At 38.7% G+C, this 23,066-nt stretch overlaps 5 protein-coding genes and 1 long non-coding RNA gene across 7 annotated transcripts; 4 read left to right on the top strand and 2 right to left on the bottom strand.

The window, feature by feature from the left end:
- Positions 1-63: 63 nt before the first annotated feature.
- Positions 64-1,099, top strand: LOC106396797. Its single transcript, XM_013837282.3, has 3 exons — positions 64-165; positions 388-529; positions 771-1,099. Exons 2-3 carry the CDS (start codon positions 407-409, stop codon positions 861-863), a joined length of 216 nt encoding a protein of 71 aa, XP_013692736.1. The 5' UTR covers positions 64-165; positions 388-406; the 3' UTR covers positions 864-1,099.
- Positions 1,100-3,903: 2,804 nt separating this feature from the next.
- On the top strand, positions 3,904-4,923 carry LOC106396474 (protein ATAF2-like). Its single transcript, NM_001315818.1, is given in 3 exon segments — positions 3,904-4,063; positions 4,158-4,438; positions 4,528-4,923. Coding segments are annotated over 3 exon segments (837 nt in total).
- A 709-nt stretch (positions 4,924-5,632) lies between these two features.
- On the bottom strand, positions 5,633-6,630 carry LOC106396475. Its single transcript, XR_002656560.2, has 3 exons — positions 6,494-6,630; positions 6,095-6,325; positions 5,633-5,842 (listed from the first exon to the last, which is right to left on the bottom strand). It is a non-coding gene; the product is annotated as an uncharacterized LOC106396475 (long non-coding RNA).
- Positions 6,631-8,111: 1,481 nt separating this feature from the next.
- LOC106395347 (probable E3 ubiquitin-protein ligase ARI16) lies at positions 8,112-10,043 on the top strand. The gene is made up of 2 exons (XM_013835836.3): positions 8,112-8,203; positions 8,292-10,043. Exon 2 carries the CDS (start codon positions 8,294-8,296, stop codon positions 9,722-9,724), a length of 1,431 nt encoding a protein of 476 aa, XP_013691290.2. The 5' UTR covers positions 8,112-8,203; positions 8,292-8,293; the 3' UTR covers positions 9,725-10,043.
- A 515-nt stretch (positions 10,044-10,558) lies between these two features.
- LOC125581382 (ultraviolet-B receptor UVR8-like) lies at positions 10,559-19,011 on the top strand. 2 transcript variants are annotated; one of them, XM_048746737.1, is made up of 13 exons: positions 10,559-10,989; positions 11,312-11,388; positions 11,507-11,585; positions 11,697-11,756; positions 11,859-11,960; positions 12,024-12,117; positions 12,230-12,272; positions 12,350-12,382; positions 18,022-18,124; positions 18,201-18,252; positions 18,339-18,442; positions 18,509-18,588; positions 18,748-19,011. In XM_048746737.1, the coding sequence occupies exons 1-13, from the start codon at positions 10,686-10,688 to the stop codon at positions 18,865-18,867; spliced, it is 1,251 nt and encodes a 416-aa protein (XP_048602694.1). In that variant the 5' UTR covers positions 10,559-10,685; the 3' UTR covers positions 18,868-19,011. The 2 variants fall into 2 exon arrangements, with proteins under 2 accessions (XP_048602694.1, XP_048602693.1); XM_048746736.1 differs by having other exon boundaries at positions 18,198-18,252.
- Positions 19,012-19,205: 194 nt separating this feature from the next.
- Positions 19,206-21,823, bottom strand: LOC106377686 (ATP synthase subunit beta-1, mitochondrial). Its single transcript, XM_048746735.1, has 9 exons — positions 21,274-21,823; positions 21,070-21,145; positions 20,900-20,988; positions 20,703-20,820; positions 20,521-20,624; positions 20,265-20,423; positions 19,944-20,168; positions 19,564-19,875; positions 19,206-19,488 (listed from the first exon to the last, which is right to left on the bottom strand). Exons 1-9 carry the CDS (start codon positions 21,742-21,744, stop codon positions 19,375-19,377), a joined length of 1,668 nt encoding a protein of 555 aa, XP_048602692.1. The 5' UTR covers positions 21,745-21,823; the 3' UTR covers positions 19,206-19,374.
- Positions 21,824-23,066: the final 1,243 nt, after the last annotated feature.

Genomic DNA, 23,066 nt, shown 5'->3' with positions numbered 1-23,066 from the left:
AGGTCCTTCTTGGTTGAGTAAGTAGCCACGTTGCGCGCTTATCCACCGTTATATCTTTCACTTAACTAAACGGCGTCGTTTTGGAAATAAAAACAGAGACCTAATTAAAAAGAAGCCACCGAGATCTCTCTTCGTCGCCTGACGAGTTTTCGAAGAATCTCCGTCGTAAGTCAATACTCTCATTTTCTCTCAATCAATCAGTGATCTGTTACAAGAATTTTAATTTGTTGATTACTATTAATATCTTGAGAGTCAATCTCACTACTAGTAAATGCTTTGCTTTTTGAATTTGATTATGTTTTGTTAAGATTTAGTTAGGATAATCTTGACTCTTGACTGAGAGAGAGATGTTAATAAATGATTTACTGAGCTGAAGATTCTTCACAGAGTTTGGAAAGAAAGAGAGATGCCACACAGAACAAGGCCTTTGACGGGACTCTTGCTTTTCACTGGAATCAACGCTGTTTTGGTGCAGACCATCACTCCTGTCTATGACTTCGTCTGCTTCTTGCCCTACTGGGAGAGAAGGGTATGTTTCTTGTCTCCAAGTGTGTAGATTAACATTTCTTTTAAGTACGTGAATCTCTCTTGTGTCTGTGTATAGTTTTCCATCTTTTGGAGCGTTTTGTCATGTTATATAATGCTCTGCTTCAAGTCATATTAGTAATATTACCAAATGCTAAAACTTCCACTCTTTTTGTGTGCACATGCCAATCTCTGACTAACTTTGGCTTTTTGTTACTCTGTTGTTTACATTGAAATTTTGATAGAGAGAGCGAATCCGGAAGGAGCGTGAAGCGGTGGCTGCATCATTAAACAGCAACACCTCAGCACATAATGCTACTCAAGCATCTGTTGGTTGATGCAGTATCTAAGACAGTCGCAATGTTTCCTCTGTGTAATCCAACTGTTTACAATCTCTAGCACTGAATAATTGAGAGCCTGCAGCTACAATTTTCGTAATGGCCCATATAAAGGCCCAAATTTGGCATGTTGTCTTTATGTTGCTGCATATGGCCCATTAGTATCGAGTATTGTTAAGTTCAGAAGTCGCAATCTATGTCATAAACTCATACTCAATGGAAATTCTACAACACAATCCACGTTTTCAAAATCATCATGTCGTAGAAATGATTTTACTGTTACATACACACGAGTTATAAAATATTTATATCATCGAATAAGACAAGTAGTCATATGAATAGTATGTTATGCGATCCTCCATGTTGTTAAATATTCGACAACGAGGTCCCAGCTTGTCTCCTTATCCAACTTCTTAAGCATATTCCTAAAAGACCTAAATACGACAGAACACATAAAGTAATAATCCACCACAAAAAGAAGGTATATATTTATATGTTTTAGGTCAAGTTAGGCAGCTATAACATCAAGCTCCACGAAGCTTCCTATTTCAATTCACACAACGACTTGAACTAAACAAACAACTGCAAAAAGTATGAAGTCGATTTCTCTATTTGTATAATAACAAATTCAGATCAAGTCCAGATACAATTTATCTGATTTTTGTAATTGGAAAAATCATATTATTCTATTGGTCCTATGACTCGTATCTTTTACTTATAAATAACTTGATTGTTACCACCCCAAAACGACAATAAACAACTTGTTCATATCATTATGATTAGGGCGCTTCTTATAATAGTCTAGGGTTTGTTTTAAGTACTCTATCTTGTTTTATTGGTAGCTTTACCTGAAAAGAATATTATATTCGTAATGGTTAATTAATGGTGAATTTTAATGTTTCTAGTAAATTTCTGTTTTCCTAATTCTTTTCTTGCTATTCAAAATGTTTTTGTTACGTACCATTGGTTATGTAACTCTATTTTAATATGATGTTATCAGGATGATAATTTTCTAAGTTCTTACTCAGAAGTTATTAAACTTTTGAAGTTGTTATACTTAAACAAATTTTGGAGAAAATATATATGAAACTGTTATAAATGGCTTAACTCTTACTTAAAATTCACATCCGATAAACTCCCAAGATTAGTGTTACGAATGGGGAGGCAATTATGAATACATGCATAGTACAACTACAAGTCTTCATTGCTCTTAATTATTAAAATAAAATTATGTGTATGAAACGATACGACTTATACAAATATCTGCGTTATTATATCAATAAATAAAAATCATAATTGACAAAAAGTCATGTCTGACCAACAAAAGTTCGTGTTATACATTAATGGAATTCTAATACTAAAATGAAAGACCAAGTCTTAAACAACACCAACTTGAAGAGAACATAATCATATTTATATATATGATAAGAAACGTAAGTGATGATGATCATCAAACGGGGAACACGCCCACGTCAGTCCCTAATACACACATACCTCAACTTTCATTTAAAAGATTTTCACATAGAAGAGACTTCATGTTTATTCTTTAAAAAACTTAAACAAATCAGAGTATATTGTACAAATACTGCAAGTCGCGAAAAATCTAGTTTAAAATACAGATTATGTAAGGAACAAAAAAAAGAAGCCGCGAGTGTGTGACTACGACTGGCTATTGCACAACTAGACTACGATTCAACGTTAGATGACCTCATCCATCATTAGCCATGACGCGAGCTTCGCTCAAGGAAGAAGTTCTTATATACTGCGACAAAGCCCACCGTAGTTTCATCATCGGCTGTCCAATCACAAGACACACCCAAAACTTCCACCTCAAGGAATTCTGACTTATCTTCAGCAATGTTTAACAATAGTGTATCCATTTGAATATAATAAAAGTATGGCTGCTGAGGACATTTATTGTTCCCACAAAAAAACAAATATGAGAAAACATAAATAATCTTAGTTAAGAATCTTAAATTAAATTATACTTCTTAAAAAGATACATGTTTTATATTAAAAAAAAATACATTGTCAATATATTAATTAATAGTAAATTGTATTTTTTTTAAATAGTTTTTTATTGAAATTGTATTGGTTAAAGTTACGGAAAATAGTTACGTACAAAAATAATTTATTAATAATCAAAATTTCATATATTTTTTTAATATGTGTGAAATTTTAAAACATATTTTTTTAAAACATTTATTTTTCGAAACATATGGAATAATAGCGAGCCAAAATTTTTTAAGTATTACTCCATCTGTTTCATTTTAAATGTCACTTTGAATTTGTGCACACATATTAAAAAATAATTAATTTTGTATATTTTTTATATGAAAACACAATTACTTATACAGGTAACCATATTTCAACCAATAGAAAAATTAATTGTTAAATAAAATTAATAAATTTTACATTGAAAATTGAAAACGATACTTATTTTGTAACGGAAAAAATTCTTTACAACGATACTTAATATAATATAATACATAGAGTAATAAATACGCATTACTAGATCTCCTCAAATTAATTAAAAGGATTGTATTTGATTATTTACTCCTCCCTCACTCTACAATACAACTGTTGAAAGTTTTATAAATCTCATTACCAAGTTAGACCCAAAAAAAAAGATCTCATTACCAATTCTGAACAAAATGGATAAGCTACACTTGAAGCAGGGGATCAAGGTGCTGACACACACTTAGGTCGGTCAACAATCTACAAAGGGCGCGGGTGACGCAAGCAGTGACATCATCACTACTTTTCACTACGTCGACCATCCACTAACACTAGGCCACGTACGTCCCCAGCTGGCTGCCGTCAGCGTTTAGAAGAGAAAACGGCCGAGTTTTGCCGCACGTGCTTAAAAAAATCTCCCCTCGTGTCATCCCTCTCTATCTTAAATTAAATTAAATTAGATTAATTTCCGCAATTCTCGTCCTTATAAAACCTTTCGTCTCCTCACTCTCATCTCCTCGATTCCAATCTTCACCAGACAAACCCCAGATCTCGAAGAGAAGAGAAGACTTTTGAAAAAAAAATGAAAGCAGGGCTAAACTTACCAGCAGGATTCCGATTCCACCCAACGGACGAAGAGCTTGTGCAATTCTACCTTTGCCGGAAATGCGCATCGGAGGAGATCTCTGCTCCGGTCATCGCCGAAATCGATCTCTACAAGTTCAACCCTTGGGAGCTTCCTGGTAAAAATCGAATTGGTTTTCTAATCATTAATCGAGATTTTTCTCGAGAATCGTTTGCTAATCGAGAGATTTGTTTTTTGTTTTTTTATTACAGAGATGTCTCTGTACGGAGAGAAAGAGTGGTACTTCTTCTCGCCACGAGACCGGAAATACCCAAACGGTTCGCGTCCTAACCGGGCGGCGGGAACCGGTTATTGGAAAGCCACCGGAGCTGATAAACCGATCGGTAAACCGAAGACGCTGGGTATTAAGAAAGCGCTCGTGTTCTACGCTGGGAAAGCTCCCAAAGGGATTAAGACGAACTGGATCATGCACGAGTATCGTCTCGCTAATGTTGACAGATCAGCTTCTGTTAACAAAAAGAACAACCTTCGAGTATGTTCTGTTCTGTCTTATCCTTTTTTTTTTGTTTGTCTGAATGTAATAATGATTTAGATTATTAATTTTTTTTTTTTTAATTACAGCTTGATGATTGGGTGTTATGTCGAATCTACAACAAGAAAGGGACCATGGAGAAGTACTACCCTGCTGATGAGAAACCGATGACCATGACGGCGGCTTCATCGCCTTTCGATGCGTCGGACTCGACTTACCCGACGTTGCAAGAGGATGACTCGAGCAGCTCGGGGGGTCGCGTGGTGTCGCCGGATGCGAGGGAGGTTCAGAGCGAGCCTAAATGGGGGGAGTTTGAGAATGCTTTTGATGCTTCCATGTTCGGTGGTGGCTCCATGGATTTGCTGCAGAGTGAAGATTTTGTGCCTCAGTTCTTGTACCAGCCTTCTTATGAGTTCAACTCCTGGCAGGAGGACCCGCCGGAGCAGAAACCGTTCTTGAATTGGAGTTTTGCTCCACAGGGGTGATAAAAAGGATGAGAGGGAAAGGTTTTTTTGGTCTGTGTTGTAATGTGGTAGAGAGAAGTTCTCAATCATCTTTTGTTTCTTAGTAGTGAGAGAAAGATTGTAGAGTGTTGATAGTTTCTTAGCATCTTCAATGTTTTTTCATTGGTAGGTGAATTCTTGTTATTTCATCAGAAATTTATATGAAAAATTATACATTCTTCAAGATACCAGTTGCACTAATGTAGATGAATATACAAACAGTGAAAAGAAAGGGATCATAGCTTACTCTAGAGCAATGATATTGCTGCATGCTTCGGTTTGACATTCCCAAAGTGTTTTATATGATGCATTCTTCAGTTCCACAGATGCTTCTTTCATGGTGTTAGATGTTCTGTGCAATTTTGCTTTTCCATGTTTTGAGTTTAGTTCCCTACTTCCCTTAGGTGTTAGTCTCCTTTACATGACTCTTCTTACATCAGCACATCATTCAGGTTTTTTTTTTGTGTTAACAAGCACATCATTCAGCTCTCATCTATAGAAAAGTAACTCATGTGTTGCACTTCCTTCACTGTTTGCTTCAGTATCCTACTTTCACTGCCACCTTTTTCAAGAGCCACTTTAGGTTCTATAGCAACCCTATATTTTTATTGATTTAACAGATTCTCGGTTTTAATTGTTTATGCTAAAAGAGAAACATAATTGAAGACTATTTCTCTTTTTAGGTTAAAAATTCCACATAAGTTTTTGGAATATATCTGGTTTATGAAACATTTATTGATTTATGTATAAGCAAATCCATGATAGACTTTTAACAGTTACACAATTATAAAGTCGACTCTTCTTGTACTCTCCTTCACTTTTTGAAAACTTCATTTTATCACTTATGGTCCTTTTCCTTTGGGTGACTTCGAGTGAGGTGTAATCCTTTGATTTTCAGGTTCTGAGATTTAAAATACCATAAACACTTTTAATGTTAAAAATAATAACTTGGAAGCTATAAAACAATGTCCCAAAATTTGGAGCCAGGACGTCCAAATTTTTTTTTTTTGAATTGAATGTTAAATTTATTCAAATCAAAAAGCCATTGTTTTACATCAAGTGTAGCTTACTTTGAAAATGTAAAAGACAAAATTTTCTTTATGTCTATGCTATACTTCTTGTGGCAAACCAAAATCTCATTCCTACTTCTTACTTGTCATCTCCCATTCTCTGAATTGAAGTGAATCTCTTTCCAAGACGTGCAAATTCATATTATTAGGTTCTTTAGCACTGGCGCTAGTTTACACCCCCTCAGCAAACTTGAACCATAACTATGTACAGACAATTTATTTAAGAATGTTTGTTTTCTAATTTTGTAACAGAAATTTACTTGGAATTTTGAGAATTTTATTGGCGCATCGAGAATCTGAATACCTGGTAGCAACTACAAAAAAAAAAAAAAAAGAAGACTTCGGCATTATGTGACGATATGTGCTGAATCTGTTGGTGTACATAGAGGTCATGATCGAGCAAATTTCTAGATAAAACAACCAGGTATATAGTAACTTGAACAGTTTTAAAATAACTGAAAATTATGGATAGAAATACTAACGTGTGTGACGTTTGGCCTCGGCAACACCAACTTGAGATTGAGATGAAAAACACAGAAGCAGAGAAAGAAGAAGAAGAAGAAGAGCAATTATATATGATCTCTCTTTAGCCATGTTAACTGATTGTCTTTGTTTGCATGAATGACAGTTTTAAATACAAGGAAGCATCAGACTCCTCCACCGACTAAATTCCAACTTGACGCGTTTTTACCTTTGCACAATGACTAGCGAGTTAATCTCTGCCATTCCTTTTTTTTTTCTGTCCAACAAATGCTCAAGACTTCTGATTCCTTTTCTAGTTCTGTACACATGTCTAACTGTTTCCAAGACAAATTATTTTGTCGGTAAGTTGAAATATTTAGTTTAGCTTCCAAATAAAACACACTGTGTATTGTGTTGGTAAGTTGAAATATTTAGTCGCTCTGCTCTCCATAGGCAAGATATCAAAGCTTACTACCCACAGGTTGTTCAGATGTGACCTGAGAAGATGCAGCAGATCCAGCAGCAACGGTGGTTCCGTGGTCTTGTTGCAGAGTGAAGCTTTTGTCCCTCAGTTCTTGTATCAGCCTTCTGACTATTTCAACTCCTGGCTGGACCCACCAGAGCAGAAACCATTCTTGAATTGGATCTTTGCTCCACGGGGATAAAAAAAGAGGAGGGTGATTTTTTTTACTGTGTTGTGATGTGTTAGAGAGAAGTTCTCTATCATCTTTGTTTCTTAGTAGGGAAAAAAAGATTGTAGTCTGTTAATAGTTTCTTAGCATCATCAATGTTTCATTTGTAAGCAAATTCTTGTTATTTCATCAAAAATTTATATGAGAGTAGATTGAAACAACAAAATGATAAATATTTGTGGTTGTCTCAAATTTTCATGAATTTGTTGCAAAGGAGGAAACAATGAAAGAGATGAATGAAAGAGAAAGTATCAAAAGAAGGAATGAGAGGAAAATTATGATTTGTCCAAAATGGAAGAGAGGTTAAATTGTCGAAACCCAATTGGTAATAGATGATTAGTTGAGAAAATTTTAAAGGAAATGATTCATTAAGGATACTCTGAAGATTTTAAATTAAGAGGAGCCATTAACTTTTGTTTAAGAAAATTGTCAACCATGAGAGACAGAATAGATTAGCATCCCAATCTACACTTGATGAAGAACCAATCCGTCACGCAGCAAGATAACTGGTGTATTTGATCAGACTGCCAACTGATGAACACCGGTTTAAAGTTGGAATCAGCTGGTTTGCAAAATCTGATGTTGATTCAATTACTTTACAGTTACATCAGATAAGTCTCTGACCAAGGTTCTGTGACTAGTTCTTGATTCCAAATATAATAGATTAAATATTAGAACATCTCTGGGGGATTGAGATAAAAACAAGATTAAAAAAAGACTAATGTGTTCACGCGTTTCTTAGCTGTGATTCATCTCTTCCAACTGATTGCGTGAAAGCCAACTTCATTCATAACTGATCATTTATGAAAACTATAGTATTATATTGTCTTCAGATTTCAGACACGTCGAGAAAATAATAATGTTTCAAAAACACTGTTTCTCCGCGTGTTGTTAGTTAGTTATAAACTCTCACTAGTCGTTGACAAAAACAAAAACGAAACTCATTAGCACTATCAATCACCATTCCTCAGAGATTTTGTTTTAACTTGTTCCACAAGCTACTAAAACCCTATTCTTCCTCAACGACCCGCAGCAACGGTATGTCATTTATAACATATTCTCCCATTTACTTACATAACACTCTTTCACTATTTGTTAGGTTTGAATCTCATTTTCTTTTTTACAGACATGAACTACAATGGGCGAAGACTCTACTCCGTTCATACGAGAGAGGAGATTCGTGAGAAGATGATGAAGGAAGTAGTTCAGATCACGGAAGTGTTCTCTCTGTCGCTGTCTGATGCAACCGTGATCCTAGTCCATCTATGTTGGAACTTGTGCAAGGCTTCAGATCGTTTGGTAGACGACAAGGAGAAGTTTCTGTCGGAATTAGGTTTGGTTGGATCTTCTGATGAAGATCTTGAGGTGACCGGTGAAGGAGATGATAATCTCATGTCCACGTCTTTTTGCTCACATAAGTTCTCTAGAGATTGCTGGAGAGATTATCTCAGCAAAACTCTAAAGAAGAAGAAGAAGGAGGACGAGAGAGTACTATTGATCTCTTGCTTGACCCAAGACTGTCACGCGTCGGTTGGACCAGACACGGTCGAGAAACTCGGAGAGCCAGTGAAGAAGATGTACGAGAGATACCTTCTAGCATCTTTTATGGAGAGCAACAAAGAAACAATCAAACGGTGTCCTGACTGCGACGACTACGCCATCAAGCGTCATGATGAGGTTCCATCAGAAGACTTTGATGTGGTGTGTTTGTGCGGTCACATATTCTGTTGGAATTGCCAGCTAGAGTCACACCGACCGGTGACTTGCAACAATGCTTCCCTTTGGTTGAATGAACTATTGTATAAATCAAGAAACCTTGCGCGGACCACTAAAAGGATCAAGCATTGTCCTGAATGCTACAGTCTTGTGGAAAATCATGATGGAGTATGGAAATGTACTGACTGCTCCGTTTCCCAACCAAGCAATGACTTGGCTCTAATACGTCACATGACACTATGGGAGACAAGTGATGCCGCATTGCAGAGATCTAAATGGGATCTTGAAGCCGTTGAGGAAAAAATCATGGATGCTAATTGTTTAAGAGAGCTAGACATGAAGGCTATAAGAGAAGCATGGATGCTAACTGTTCAATGCAGACTTGTGCTGAAATGGAGCTGCGTGTTTGGTTATTTCATAAGTGATTACCATATCGCCAAGAAGGAGTACCTTGATTACCTTCGGGAGAAAGCTACTGCAAATCTTTCTAAGCATAAAGAGACTCTACATAAGGTGACGGATGGAATCATCTCAGGTGGTGGAGGTATCATTGCCTTTAGGGAGAAGTTAGGAGACACAACAGAAACAACTGGCAACTACTTCCGTTTCTTTGTAAAGACTCTTGAAGATGGTTTGTGTGATGTTAAGGTTGATGCTTATGAGGATGTAACCACTGATTACTGGTTCTGCGATCGATGCACGTTCAAGAACGACTCCTTTGATCAAGAGTGTAGGATGTGTGTTTTCTCTTTCGAGTCTCCTCCTCATGTGGCTCTATGTAATGTGAACAGTAGTGCAAGTTCCCATCAACAACAACAAGTCACAAACGTGCCCAATAAGTGATATTGTTTTTTTGTGGTTTCATTTGGATTGTGTTTTGTTTTTTTTTATTTGGGGTTTTAAGTCTTGAGAGTCACGTTTGTGTTTCCTTATTACATAACACTTGATAAGTTTGTTTGTTTAAGTTTTGGATAAACTTTGTTGAAGTCGAATTAATAAAGTTAGTAATTAACAGGAGAATAAAGCTTTCCACATCTCTCTCATGGCTTTCACACCACACACTGTCACACTCCCAAGTTACTAGTGGCCCTAAAAGTATGTTGTTCTCATTTCCCTCGCAGATTGGACTATTATGAGAATGTTTCATAACATAGAACTGATTTAGTGAATGAAAATGACACTAATTATATCCAGGAGAATGCAATAATCTGCATGCTTAGTAATTACCTCTATTTGTTGACTAGTTCATATACTCTTCTTGTCTTCCAAGTTCAAACAATTTGTTTTAGGTCTAATAGATGTTGTGGTGGTGCTTCTCCTCTCCTACCGCTGAAATTTTTTTTAACAAATGTAATGTATATGAATCTTGAATTGTATTAATGTTGATTCTTTCAATTTGGTAAATGTTGATTCTTTCAACTTCTAACGTTTAGTTAATCTCAAAGATTACATTATTCGTTAACCTAAGTTGAAATTTTCCTTTTAGAAAATAATCATAATTATTCTATTTGATAAAAAAAAATTTAATTATATTTGGGTGTGAATATGTACAAAACAAAATGTTAAGACGAAATTTGAAAAATGAGAAAACTAGAAGGACCGATATCCAAAAAAAACTTCACAACACTCTCAGAAATTGAATAACGGGGAAGAAGACGTAGCATTGTTTCTATCCATCAGTTTCTTCCTTCTTCTTCACCATCATGTGATTCCATCAACACAGCTCAATCTCCTCATGATCAATTCTCTCTTCTCTCACATTCGTTAGAAGAAGAACGATCCATTTTAACCTGCTGTATTCAAAATGTTGACTAGAGCCCTGGGACGAGTTCGAATCTCTGGATCGACGATTCAACGATCGAAGAATCATTTCACTGGAGTTTTCGATAATTCGAAATTGGATACGACGATTGGTGCTTCCCGTGGAAGAAGACGGTTGTCGAGCGAGAGCGGGAAACGATTTGCGGCGATGTGGGGGAGTGGAGATTACGGAAGGTTAGGGCTAGGGAGCTTGGAGTCTCGGTGGAGACCCGCCGTTTGCTCTGCGTTGAGTGATCACAGTATTAGAGCTCTCGCTTGCGGCGGAGCTCACACTCTTTTCCTCACCGGTGATCTTTCGTCATCTCCCTCTTTAATTCGATTTATTTGATCAGAATTTGAATTTGAGTGATAGGATCTTTATTATTTATTGGCTTAGTTTAATTGGACTGATCTGAGATTTAGGAGGTTATAAACATTTTTTAAAAAAGTTAATCTTAATTAAAAAAATCGACAATGTGAGGGCCATTGGGCCTATATAAACTAGCTATATAGGCGGATTGCTGTGCCCAGATCCGGCTCTGACTAGGCATGTTTGGTGTTTTAGTTGTAAAGTAATCTTTTTTGAATCTGATTGTGAGCTTAACATACACTTCCTACACTATGTGACAGAAACAAGGAGAGTCTTTGCGACAGGTCTTAATGATTGTGGCCAACTTGGTGTCTCACATGTTAACACTCATGCTTTGGTATGTAGGTTTTTGCAAAAAACTATAGGGTTTGTTTTTCTTTGATTCTCTGTTTTTCACATGTCTTTATCTCAGAGTATTCAATTGGAACTTGTTTCTTGTGTATAAAACGTTGTAGGAGCCGCTTGAAGTTTCTGGAATTGAAAATGATATACTGCACATCTCAGCTGGTTATTACCACTCTGCTGCTATCACAGGTAAATAAGCACAATGTTCTTCATTACATCTTCTGGTGCAGTACAGTGCTTTACATAAATTGTATGTTATTTCTTACTTGGTCACATCTGTGCTCTCTTTCTTTTTGTTAGTGGATGGGGAACTCTACATGTGGGGAAAGAATACTAGTGGACAGCTTGGACTTGGAAAAAGTAATTACGTTTTTACATTTCAATAAGTTATGGTGCACTGTGATTTATGTCCTAATTCATCAAAGTTGCTTGCCTATTTACATATTCGTTTCTATTATACAGATGCTGCAAGAGTGGTTCATGTACCAACCAAAGTGCAGGCTCTGAATGGGATCACCATCAAATCAGTGGCTTTAGGATCAGAGCATTCAGTTGCTGTTACTGGTACGGATCCTAGATTCTTAAACACCTGTTTTTGTGTGTGTTTTAAGTATCTTTCTGGAGCAGATGGAGGTGAAGTCCTGAGTTGGGGTGGAGGAGGATCTGGAAGACTTGGCCACGGTCACGAGTCCAGTTTTTTTGGCATCTTAAAAAGTAAAAGGTTGGTCTGTTTTTGCTTAATTCCTATATTTGTTTCTTTCTCATGTAAATTTTTACTCACAAGAGTTTTCATATCATGATTCCTTCATAGTTTTCTTGTACTGCGCTTGTAGTGAGTTTACTCCAAGGCTTATCAAGGAACTTGAGGGGATTAAGGTAATTTCTTAGATGAAAATTAATCTTTAGACTCTCTTGCTAATAACAGCTTGTCTGTTCTTTTGGTTGAACACTAGGTTAAAAGCGTTGCTGCTGGTCTGCTGCATACAGTATGTACTGATGGTATTGAGTTACTTTCTTCAATTATGAGTATTGTGCGAGACTGGTAGTTACTGTCTGTCTGAGCCTCTGAGGTTTGGTTCCAAATAATGCAGAGAATGGCTCTGCTTTCTGATAGAGTTTGATCGTCAGGTCTCTCTACAAACTCGATCACGAACACAACGAAAGATGATTTTTATTGATATGATGAAAAGGTGTTTACACTTTGTATTGTGAATCAACCGAGACTCGCTGGCTTAACCCAGACGAGATCTCCTCAAGACTATCGTCTCTAATCCAAAATACAAAGCTACCCACAAATGAGCTCGCAGGCTCGTATTTAAAGCTACTCAACGAACATAACGGCAAACCTTCTCTGTCCATCCGAGTCTTCCAATCTTTTCCTGTCTCAAGACCCTCTAGACGCCCCAGAGTCTTCCTTCGTATTCAATTCTTCTTCCTTTTCCCGCGTCCCTCTCTCTCCTCCTCTGTTCTTCCTCTGTCTCACGTAACGATAATGAAGCTTATCAATACCCCCCTTTTCGAAACCGAGCTTGTCCTCAAGCTTAAACTCAGGATACTGGGCACGAAACTCTCTGTATAACACCCAGGAGTTCTCCGAAGGAGGTAGGGAGCGCCACTGAACTAGCAACTCTAAACTTCCTTTATCATTGTAACGAGTATCCAAGATAGCCTCCGGCACAACGATAACATCATCAAGACCCGTAGGTGAAACTGGTAACGGAAGCACCTGATGATCAGCTCCCAGAACTGCTTTCAACTGAGACACGTGAAAGACTGGGTGAATTTTTGTCTCTGGAGGTAAAGCCAAACGATAAGCCGCTTTTCCGATCCTCTCACGCACTTCGTACGGTCCAAAGTACTTAGCTGAAAGCTTCTGACAAACTCGTCGAGCTACGGATTGTTGCCTGTATGGTCGCAGTTTCAGATAGACCATTTCTCCTACTGAAAACACCACATCTCTTCTGTGTTTGTCAGCGTTGTTCTTCATCAGTTGTTGCGCATGAACCAAATGGGCTTTGATACTGACCAACATTGCATCACGCTCAACTAACATATTCTCCAAGTTCGCATTTGTAGTTGATCCTGACTCATACTGCAATAATGCTGGAGGTTCACGTCCATAGACAACTCGAAAAGGACTAGTTTTCAAGGATGTATGGTATGACGTGTTGTACCACAGTTCAGCCCAAGAAAGAAACTTGAACCAAGTTCGTGGGTGTGATGAAGCAAAACACCGAAGATAAGTTTCCATACAACGATTGAGAACCTCAGTCTGACCGTCTGTCTGAGGGTGGAAAGCCGTGCTGAACTTCAATGATGTCTCAGATAAACGGAACAGCTCCTTCCAAAAGGAACTCAAGAAAATCTTGTCACGATCAGATACAATAGACCGAGGAAACCCGTGCAGACGCACCACCTCTCCAATAAATTTCTTTGCCACATCAATCGCCTGAAAAGGGTGTTTGAGACCAATGAAATGCGAGTATTTACTCAGTCGATCAACCACCACAAAGATGACGTTATACCCAAAAGAAGTTGGTAAACCCTCAACAAAATCCATCGACAAATCCTCCCAGACAGCCACCGGAATAGGAAGCGGCTGAAGTAAGCCTGCTGGGTTCAGCGTTGAATACTTATGTGTTTGACAAATGTGACAACCAGCAACATACTTCTGAACTGTCTTTAGTAAACCCGTCCAATGGAACCAGCGTTGTATCCTCTTAACTGTCTTGAGAACACCCGAATGGCCCCCTTGTAACCCATCGTGACACTCCTTCAAAATAGTAGTAACATGTGGAGAGTCATGTGGAATCACTAAGCGATTCTTGTATAGTAATTTCCCTCCCTTTTCTGAATAATGTTTCAAGCTTGGATCACCCTCTTGAACTCTCTGTAATAGCAGCTGAATCTCAGGCGATGCTGCAATTTCTGCAAGCAGATCTTGAAACTGAAGAGAAGCAGGTACCGTGACTGCTAGCAACGTTGAAGAGCATAGCTGTAGTGAAGAATGCTCAATCCTTGAAAGACCATCTGCTGCTTTGTTCTGAATCCCCGGTTTGTAGATAATATCAAACTCATACCCCAATAGTTTGATCAACCATTTCTGATACTCCATGTTGACTTCACGTTGCTCTAATAGAAACTTAAGAGACTTTTGATCTGTGTGAACCACAAAGCGACGTCCTAGTAGATAATGCTTCCATTTGCGAATAGCCAAGACCACAGCCATAAGTTCTCTTTCATAAATCGGTTTCAGCTGTTCACGAGGTGTCAAGCCGTGGCTAAAATAAGCAATCGGACGACCCTGTTGCATCAATACTGCACCAATCCCAAACCCTGAAGCATCACACTCAACTACAAACGTTTGCGTAAAATCCGGCAAGGCCAAAACCGGTGCCGTAAGCATCGCTGTTTTCAAGTTATCGAATGCTGTTTGAGCGAACGGAGACCACTCGAACTTGTCAATCTTTAGCAATTCAGTAAGAGCACGGGCCAAAGAACCATACCCTAGTACAAACCGTCTGTAGTACCCAGTTAGCCCCAAAAAACCACGAAGCTGTTTGATATTCTTAGGAGTAGGCCAAGTTCTCATAGCTTCTGTCTTTTTAGGATCAGTAGCCACTCCTTCAGCTGAAATGACATGTCCTAAGTATTCGACTTTCTCCTGAGCAAACAAGCACTTCTTCTTATTTGCGAAGAGCTGATGTTTCTCGAACACTTTGAGAACTGCCTCCAAGTGATGAACATGTTCTTCTTCGTTCTTGCTGTAGATCAACACATCATCAAAGAATACCAGCACAAACTTATTAAGGAAAGGACGGAACAGATCGTTCATCAGTGACTGGAAGGTAGAGGGAGCATTAGTTAAGCCGAATGGCATTACTAAAAACTCATAATGACCATCGTGGGTTCGAAAAGCAGTCTTAGGAATGTCCTTCTCCTCCATTCTGATCTGATGAAACCCTGCAGTTAGATCCATCTTAGAGAACACTCGAGCTCCATGAAGTTGATCGAGTAGTTGGTCTATCATAGGGATAGGATACTTGTCTGCTATGGTTGCCTGGTTGAGCGCACGGTAGTCCACACAAAAACGCCAAGATTTGTCTTGTTTCTTCACCAACAAGACAGGGCTTGAAAAAGGGCTTCGACTTAACCTGATCAGACCTTTTTCCAACATCTCGTTCACCATCTCAGTCATTGCTTCCTTATGTGCTTGAGGGTAACGGTAAGGTCGAACATTTATGGCAGTAGTTCCTTCCTTAAGCGTTACTGCATGCTCTCGTCCTCTGAATGGGGGAAGAGACTGCGGTTTAGCGAAAATGTGCTCGTAATCCTGCAACACTTTTGACACTGCCGGAGACTGATCTTGTGTTGTCTGATCGGTAGTAGTCATTTCACAGAGCCAAGCTTCATTAGGTACCACCCATTGACTGTCTTCTTGAGCAATACTTTGTAATGACGTTGTCATCTGATGGAGATCTTGTTCACCAGTTAAACTCGCTTTCTTGCCTTCATACCAGAAGCTCCACTCCTGAGAAAGCCAATCGATCTCACATGTACCAAGAGTCCTCAACCACTGAACTCCTAGCACTACATCCACTTTGCCAAGGTCCAGAGTGATACAATCAATTGTAAAGTTAAGTCCCTGCAACTCCAAATTAACATTGTTGCAGACTCCTCCCGCATGAATAGAAACGCCATTTCCCAAGATCACTTGCATTTTTGCGTTCGCTTGGAATAAGAGTTCTGCCTTCGCTGCTATCTGAGGTGTGACAAAATTATGTGTGGCACCACTGTCTATTAACACCACCACTTTAGTACCAGCTAACAACCCTCTCAGCTTTGTTGTTGCAGGAGAGTCAATCCCCATATAAGCGTTGAGTGAAATCTCCATCATTTGCGGTGACTGCAACTCCTCCATGTTTTTATCTTCCCCTTCCTCCTCTTCGTTATATGTATCTTGTAACACTTCTACTTCTATATCCTCAGCCAGCATCAAGATTTTTAACTCTGCATTCGCACACACATGACCTCGGAACCAGCTCGTCTTACATTTAAAACACAGCTTTAGCCTCTTCAACTCAGCTAATTCAGCTGGAGTTAAGTGTAATCGTGGTCTCGGAGGTAAGTTCTTTTGCGGTTCCAGTTGCTTACTCTTGTCGTCAGCAAGTGGCTGCAGGTTACGTTGGTTATAGTTGTTAGGTCGATGCTGTTTGTGTTGTGGAGCATAGTGATCCGTCTGCCTTGGTTTCACACGTTCACCCATAACTTGACAGAAGGTACTACTCTCCATTTTGACGACTGCTGCGATATGATTACGCAGACCTTTTGGTTCCTTAAGCTTGATAACTTCCTTCATCTCCTGTTTCAGGCCTGTGTAAAACTTGCTTATCAGATTTGGTTCATCAATGCCCTTCACCTGAGTAATCAGCTCTTCAAACTCACGGACATATTGACGTACAGAACCAGTCTGACGCAGAGCACATAGTTTGTTGCGAGGCTCATCATCAATGGACTCTGCAAAGCGTTCTAGCATACGTTGCTTAAACTGAGTCCAGCTCTCGAACTTCTCCTCTTCAGCCTCCCACAGATACCAATTCAATACTTCTCCAGTCAAGCTCAAAGCCACCAATTCGAGCTTTTCTTGTGAACTATACTTTGCCGCGCGAAAATAACGTTCGACATTACGAATCCAACAATATGGCATCAATCCATCAAAGGTTGGTAACTCAATCTTCTTCAACAAGCTCTCCCTACTCGCAAACATATCAGTACCTCGCCGATAACCTGACGGAAAATTCTCCGTTTCAGTTATAGATTCTTGTACCTGATGATCGGATGATTCCGCTACGTCTTTGCCATGTGGCTTTGATGGCGCCGTATTCGACTCGATGCGATCGATTGCGGCGGCGATCTTCTGTAACTGAAACTCAACGGAGCTCAATCGCGACTCCACTTCACCAAAACGGACATCGGATTGTGTATTAGCCTCCGTAAGCTTCCTCCACCCTTCGTAGATCACCTTCACCGTCTTCTCCGTCTCTCGTCCCGCCTGCTCCAGATTCTCGATTCTTCCCTCAGATTCCTCCATCGAAATGATCGCGAGCTGCTCACCGCACCAATTGATAGAGTTTGATCGTCAGGTCTCTCTACAAACTCGATCACGAACACAACGAAAGATGATTTTTATTGATATGATGAAAAGGTGTTTACACTTTGTATTGTGAATCAACCGAGACTCGCTGGCTTAACCCAGACGAGATCTCCTCAAGACTATCGTCTCTAATCCAAAATACAAAGCTACCCACAAATGAGCTCGCAGGCTCGTATTTAAAGCTACTCAACGAACATAACGGCAAACCTTCTCTGTCCATCCGAGTCTTCCAATCTTTTCCTGTCTCAAGACCCTCTAGACGCCCCAGAGTCTTCCTTCGTATTCAATTCTTCTTCCTTTTCCCGCGTCCCTCTCTCTCCTCCTCTGTTCTTCCTCTGTCTCACGTAACGATAATGAAGCTTATCACTTTCATGTTCGGAGAGAGATCTATAAATAAGATGGTAAATAAAATGTCTTTTTTTCTAGACTAACTATGGTTACATTATAGTTATTTATGGTGCGAATTTATAGGGATTTGGAGGAGTAAGGAATGCTACAACACCATCTATTATCAGTGAAGTGCCATACGCAGAAGAAGTTGCATGTGGTGGTTACCACACATGTGTTGTCACAAGTAAATTCTCTATTATTCTTTAGTACCTTTTTGGTAAGAACTCAGTCTCTGTTGTTTCCTTCGTTTTTGTAAGGAGGTGGGGAACTATACACTTGGGGTTCAAACGAAAATGGGTGCCTTGGCACAGAGTAAGTCATTTCCTAATTGATTAGTATGTTTCCTCATAAGATCTGCAACTGTACATGTATTCAGTTTTATCTTAAATTTGTTTCAGGTCAACATATGTCTCACACTCCCCTGTGAGAGTCGAAGGTCCTTTCTTGGAATCAACTGTAACTCATGTATCTTGTGGGTGGAAGCACACTGCAGCCATTTCAGGTAAAACATTTTTTATCCATTTTGATTATGCAAGTTATTCAATTCATTTCTGAATCGTGTTTGCAGATAACAAAGTCTTTACCTGGGGCTGGGGAGGTTCTCACGGCACTTTCTCTGATGACGGACACTCCTCCGGTGGACAACTGGTTTGTTTCATCATCTTTGTTATCGATCAAATCTTTGAAACAATTAGCTTATGTGAATGCGACATCATTTCAGTTCTTGGTTCATTTTGCTATACTATCTAAAGAATCCATGAGACATGGCATCAAATTGAATAAATGTTATGGTATGTTTAACTGCAGGGACATGGTAGCGATGTAGACTATGCGATACCAGCAATGGTGAACCTGGGAAAGAATGTAAGAGCAGTGCATATATCTTGTGGCTTTAATCATACAGGAGCAGTTCTCGAACATTTTTGAAGACTCCATGGAATACATTTCATATACATATACATATGTTTTTGTTTCTTTATGCTTTCTTAATGTTTTGTACATCATAATCAAAAGAAACTAATGGATCTCTATTTGTAAGAATAATATACTACATATATAAATTCTTCAACTCTTGAGGGAGAAACTAGTGTACCTGTAAGAATAATATGTAGTGACAGAAGAACAAAAGAAGAAAGTAATATAATCATTACAAGACGGTGAGTAGTGTTTTGGTATTATTGTTATGTATTTTATTATTACAAGGAACAAGGAGTTGGCAGTCAGAAGCAATGGGAAGTAACATAACTAAGCTAATAAAATACAGATGAAAAACATAACACTCGTCTCCTTTATTGCAAGGCAAAAACTCCAACGAATAAAATTTGTTTTCTCGGTATTGATCCCTCACACTCAGACAAAAGCATCGGTTTTTAGTTTTGTTTGTTTCGTTATTGTCAACAAAAGAAGAAGAGTAGAAGAGATGAATCAAAGCCCTTAAGCTGCTGCCTCCTTGGAGATCTTCTCTGCTTTCGCAACCACCTCGTCAATGCCACCAACCATGTAAAATGATTGTTCAGGAAGATCATCGTACTTGCCATCAAGCAAACCCTACAACAGTTGACAGTTCAAATGAGTTCATATGTAGCAAAACAATGATGTAGGAGGAAAGAAAGTGATATGTACCTGGAAACTGTTGATGTTTTCCTTAAGGTCAACGTATTTTCCAGGGGCACCGGTGAAGATCTCAGCAACATGGAAAGGTTGACTCAAGAATCTCTGGATCTTACGGGCACGGGCAACAGTCAGCTTGTCATCTTCACTTAGCTCATCCATTCCCAAAATGGCAATAATATCTTGCAAGTTCTTGTAGTTCTGCAACACTTTCTGCACACCACGAGCAGTGTTGTAGTGCTCCTCACCCAGAATGTGAGGCGAGAGCATACGGGATGTTGAATCCAGAGGATCCACAGCAGGATAGATACCGAGCTCGGAAATCTTCACATGGGAAAGACAAAGTATCAATATATTATTCAAAGAAGCATCAGAAGGAGACAAGTTCACACCTGTCTAGACAACACAGTTGTGGCGTCTAAATGAGCAAAGGTTGTGGCAGGAGCAGGATCTGTCAAATCATCAGCAGGGACATAGATGGCTTGGACAGAGGTGATGGAACCTTTCTTGGTGGTTGTGATTCGCTCTTGAAGAGCACCAAGATCGGAAGCCAGAGTTGGCTGGTAACCCACAGCAGATGGGATACGACCAAGCAAAGCAGAGACTTCAGAGTTGGCCTACACAGAAGGGTAGAATCAGTTAAATTCACAACTCTCTTTATCACAATGTATGGCACACAGGCGCTGATAGATAAAACAAACAACATAGCTCACCTGAGTGAATCGGAAAATGTTGTCAATGAAAAGCAACACATCTTGGCCCTCAGCATCACGGAAATACTCGGCAACGGTCAAACCAGTAAGTCCAACACGGGCACGAGCACCCGGGGGCTCGTTCATTTGTCCATACACAAGAGCACATTTGCTCTCAGACTGTTAGATGGGAAAGCAAAGAGCTCAGAAACAAAGATCAATCAAATGCCATTTACAGGAAAAGGAAGGTGAAGACTAATCAAAATTATTTGAAAACCTGCTTCTCGCCTAGCTTGATGACACCACTCTCAATCATTTCTCTGTACAAGTCATTGCCTTCACGGGTTCTTTCTCCAACACCAGCAAACACGGAGAAACCACCTGTTCATCCGAAGAAGTACCAATTAATAAACCAAAGCTGGAGCACAAACTACTTGGGGAAACCATGAGAATGCAAACCATGAGCTTTGGCGACATTGTTAATGAGTTCCATAATGAGCACAGTCTTCCCAACACCCGCACCACCAAAGAGCCCAATCTTTCCTCCTCTTTGGTAAGGAGCAAGCAGATCAACAACCTGCAAAGAAAGCAACAAACTTAAGCTCGTAACATGAACAACAACACGTGTAACCTATAGGAACAAGCCCAAAATCTACCTTAATACCAGTGGCAAGGATCTCTTGCCCAGTAGCTAGATCAACCAAAGCTGGAGCATCTCTGTGAATAGGTAGGTAGTGCTCAGTCTCTACACAACAGCAAAATCAAATTATCATAACAGGTTCACTAAACACAAGACATTGATCAAAAGTATCTCAAAAACACTTACTAATCTCGCCTCTCTCATCAATAGGTTCCCCAAGAACATTCATAATACGTCCAAGAGTAGCTCTCCCAACAGGAACCTTATAAAGTGAAAACAAAATAAATAATTAGTCATCCCACATTCCACAAAATGATTCCTTTGTAAATGAATATACTTTAGTGTATCTTCACAAAGTCAACATCGAATTAACAGATCTAAACTACTTACAGTGATCGGAGCTCCCGTGTTGAGCACGCGCCTTCCACGAACGAGACCCTCAGTACCATCCATAGCAATAGTCCTCACAACATTCTGACCCAAGTGATGAGACACCTCAAGCACCAGCCTCGTGGGGTGATCCTGCACCTCGAGCGACGTCATGATCGGAGGCAACCCTTCCTGATCTTCGAATCTCACATCCACAATGGCTCCGATCACCTGGCACACCTTCCCGATCGCGCCTTTCCCGCCGTAATCGTAACTCTTCTTCTTCCCCTCATCCTTAGCTGGAGCCGCCGCAGCTGAATTAGCCGGCGAAGAGGTCGAGTACTCGGCGACGCGTCCGAGGATGTCGCCGAAAGGAGCTGCGCGGCGAGCTGGGGAAGGAGAGGGGAGCCTAGGGTTGCGGCTTCCGAATTTGGCGGCGGATCTGCCGGAGGATGAACGGAGAAGCGTTGATAAGACTCTCCGAGACGCCATTAGTGTGTATGTGAGAGAGAGAGAGAGAGAGAGAATATGCTTAGGGTAATTACAGAACCTGAATCTGATGCTTCCGTTGTTGTTTCTGGTGGGCTTTTCAAATGGGCTTTTATGGGCCTAACAATTAAATTATTAAGAAAATTCGACTTCTTTGGTTTTCATGTTAGTGTCCGTAACAATTAAATCAACGCTGTGGAATTATCCATCTCTTCTAATTTACTCCCCACTTGATTTTAAAGATTAATTAATGCATAAAGATTTGTAAAAATGTTAACTATTATAAAAGGTACTTTGGTTACATAAAAATATTGATAAATAAAATTAATTCAACCAATTAGAAAAATGCAATATTATGTAATTGGTCAAAAATATCAAAGTACATTAAATTTTCATCTAGAATATTGAAAACATCACTTAATTTGCAACAAAAAAATTCTTTAAACACCAAATAAAGTGGAATATATGGAATAATAATTATCATTTTTCTTTAAATAATTAGTTAATTAATATTTAAACTATAAATAAAGTTAGAACTAATAGAAGAGTGCAAAGTGTTTATAGAGTTGATTGTACCAAGTATCGGATTAGATTGGTGTTTTTGGGAATACCTTAAAGAGATGTTTGGATCCATAGGAAGAAAATGTCTCATGATTGAGTTGTATTTTTGGTTTCTATCTCCTAAGAGTTAAATTCTCTCATCTATTTAATATTAGCTCATTTTAATAAGATTTGCTCCACAACACTAAAAAAAACAAGAAATTGATATAAAGTTTAACATTTAGATTAAAATAAAAAAGAGAAAAACATCACATAAGATTGTTAGCGCTTTATGCGGATTAAATGGCTTTTCAGGTTATGTCTTATTTAAATTAAAGAGAATGATTTCATTTAAGTTTGAAATGAATAGTGAAAATTCAATTAAATTTCCGAAAAACCTCCTAAGGTGCTAGCTCTCAATCAGATTTAAAGCATTTTAAATGCTTTTGGAAATTAGTTTGATGTGTTTAATTAAAAGATTAATTTCACAAAAGTTAAATGTATAAATTTAGTTCTTCAAATAGCTGATTATATGATTGGTCATCTTTTGTCTTTTAATAAAAATTTAACAGACCACAGAAAACAATGTTCAAATCTATCAAACCCACTTGTTTACCTTATTTTTGTGGCTATTATTGGTTTTAAGCTTGTGACATTTGAAATTTTATGACCGTTTATACTCAAAGAAAACAATGTTCAAATCTAAACAATAAATAGAAACTAGTATACACATAAAACAGTTGTACAGTGCTTGTACATATAGTATTTGTTAATTACACAGTCTT

This window comes from Brassica napus, chromosome C2 (genome assembly GCF_020379485.1).
Source record: "Brassica napus cultivar Da-Ae chromosome C2, Da-Ae, whole genome shotgun sequence".
Classification (NCBI taxonomy): domain Eukaryota; kingdom Viridiplantae; phylum Streptophyta; class Magnoliopsida; order Brassicales; family Brassicaceae; genus Brassica; species Brassica napus.
The sequence above is the reverse complement of the archived record's forward strand: the minus strand, read 5'-3'. Positions and strand labels throughout refer to the sequence as shown.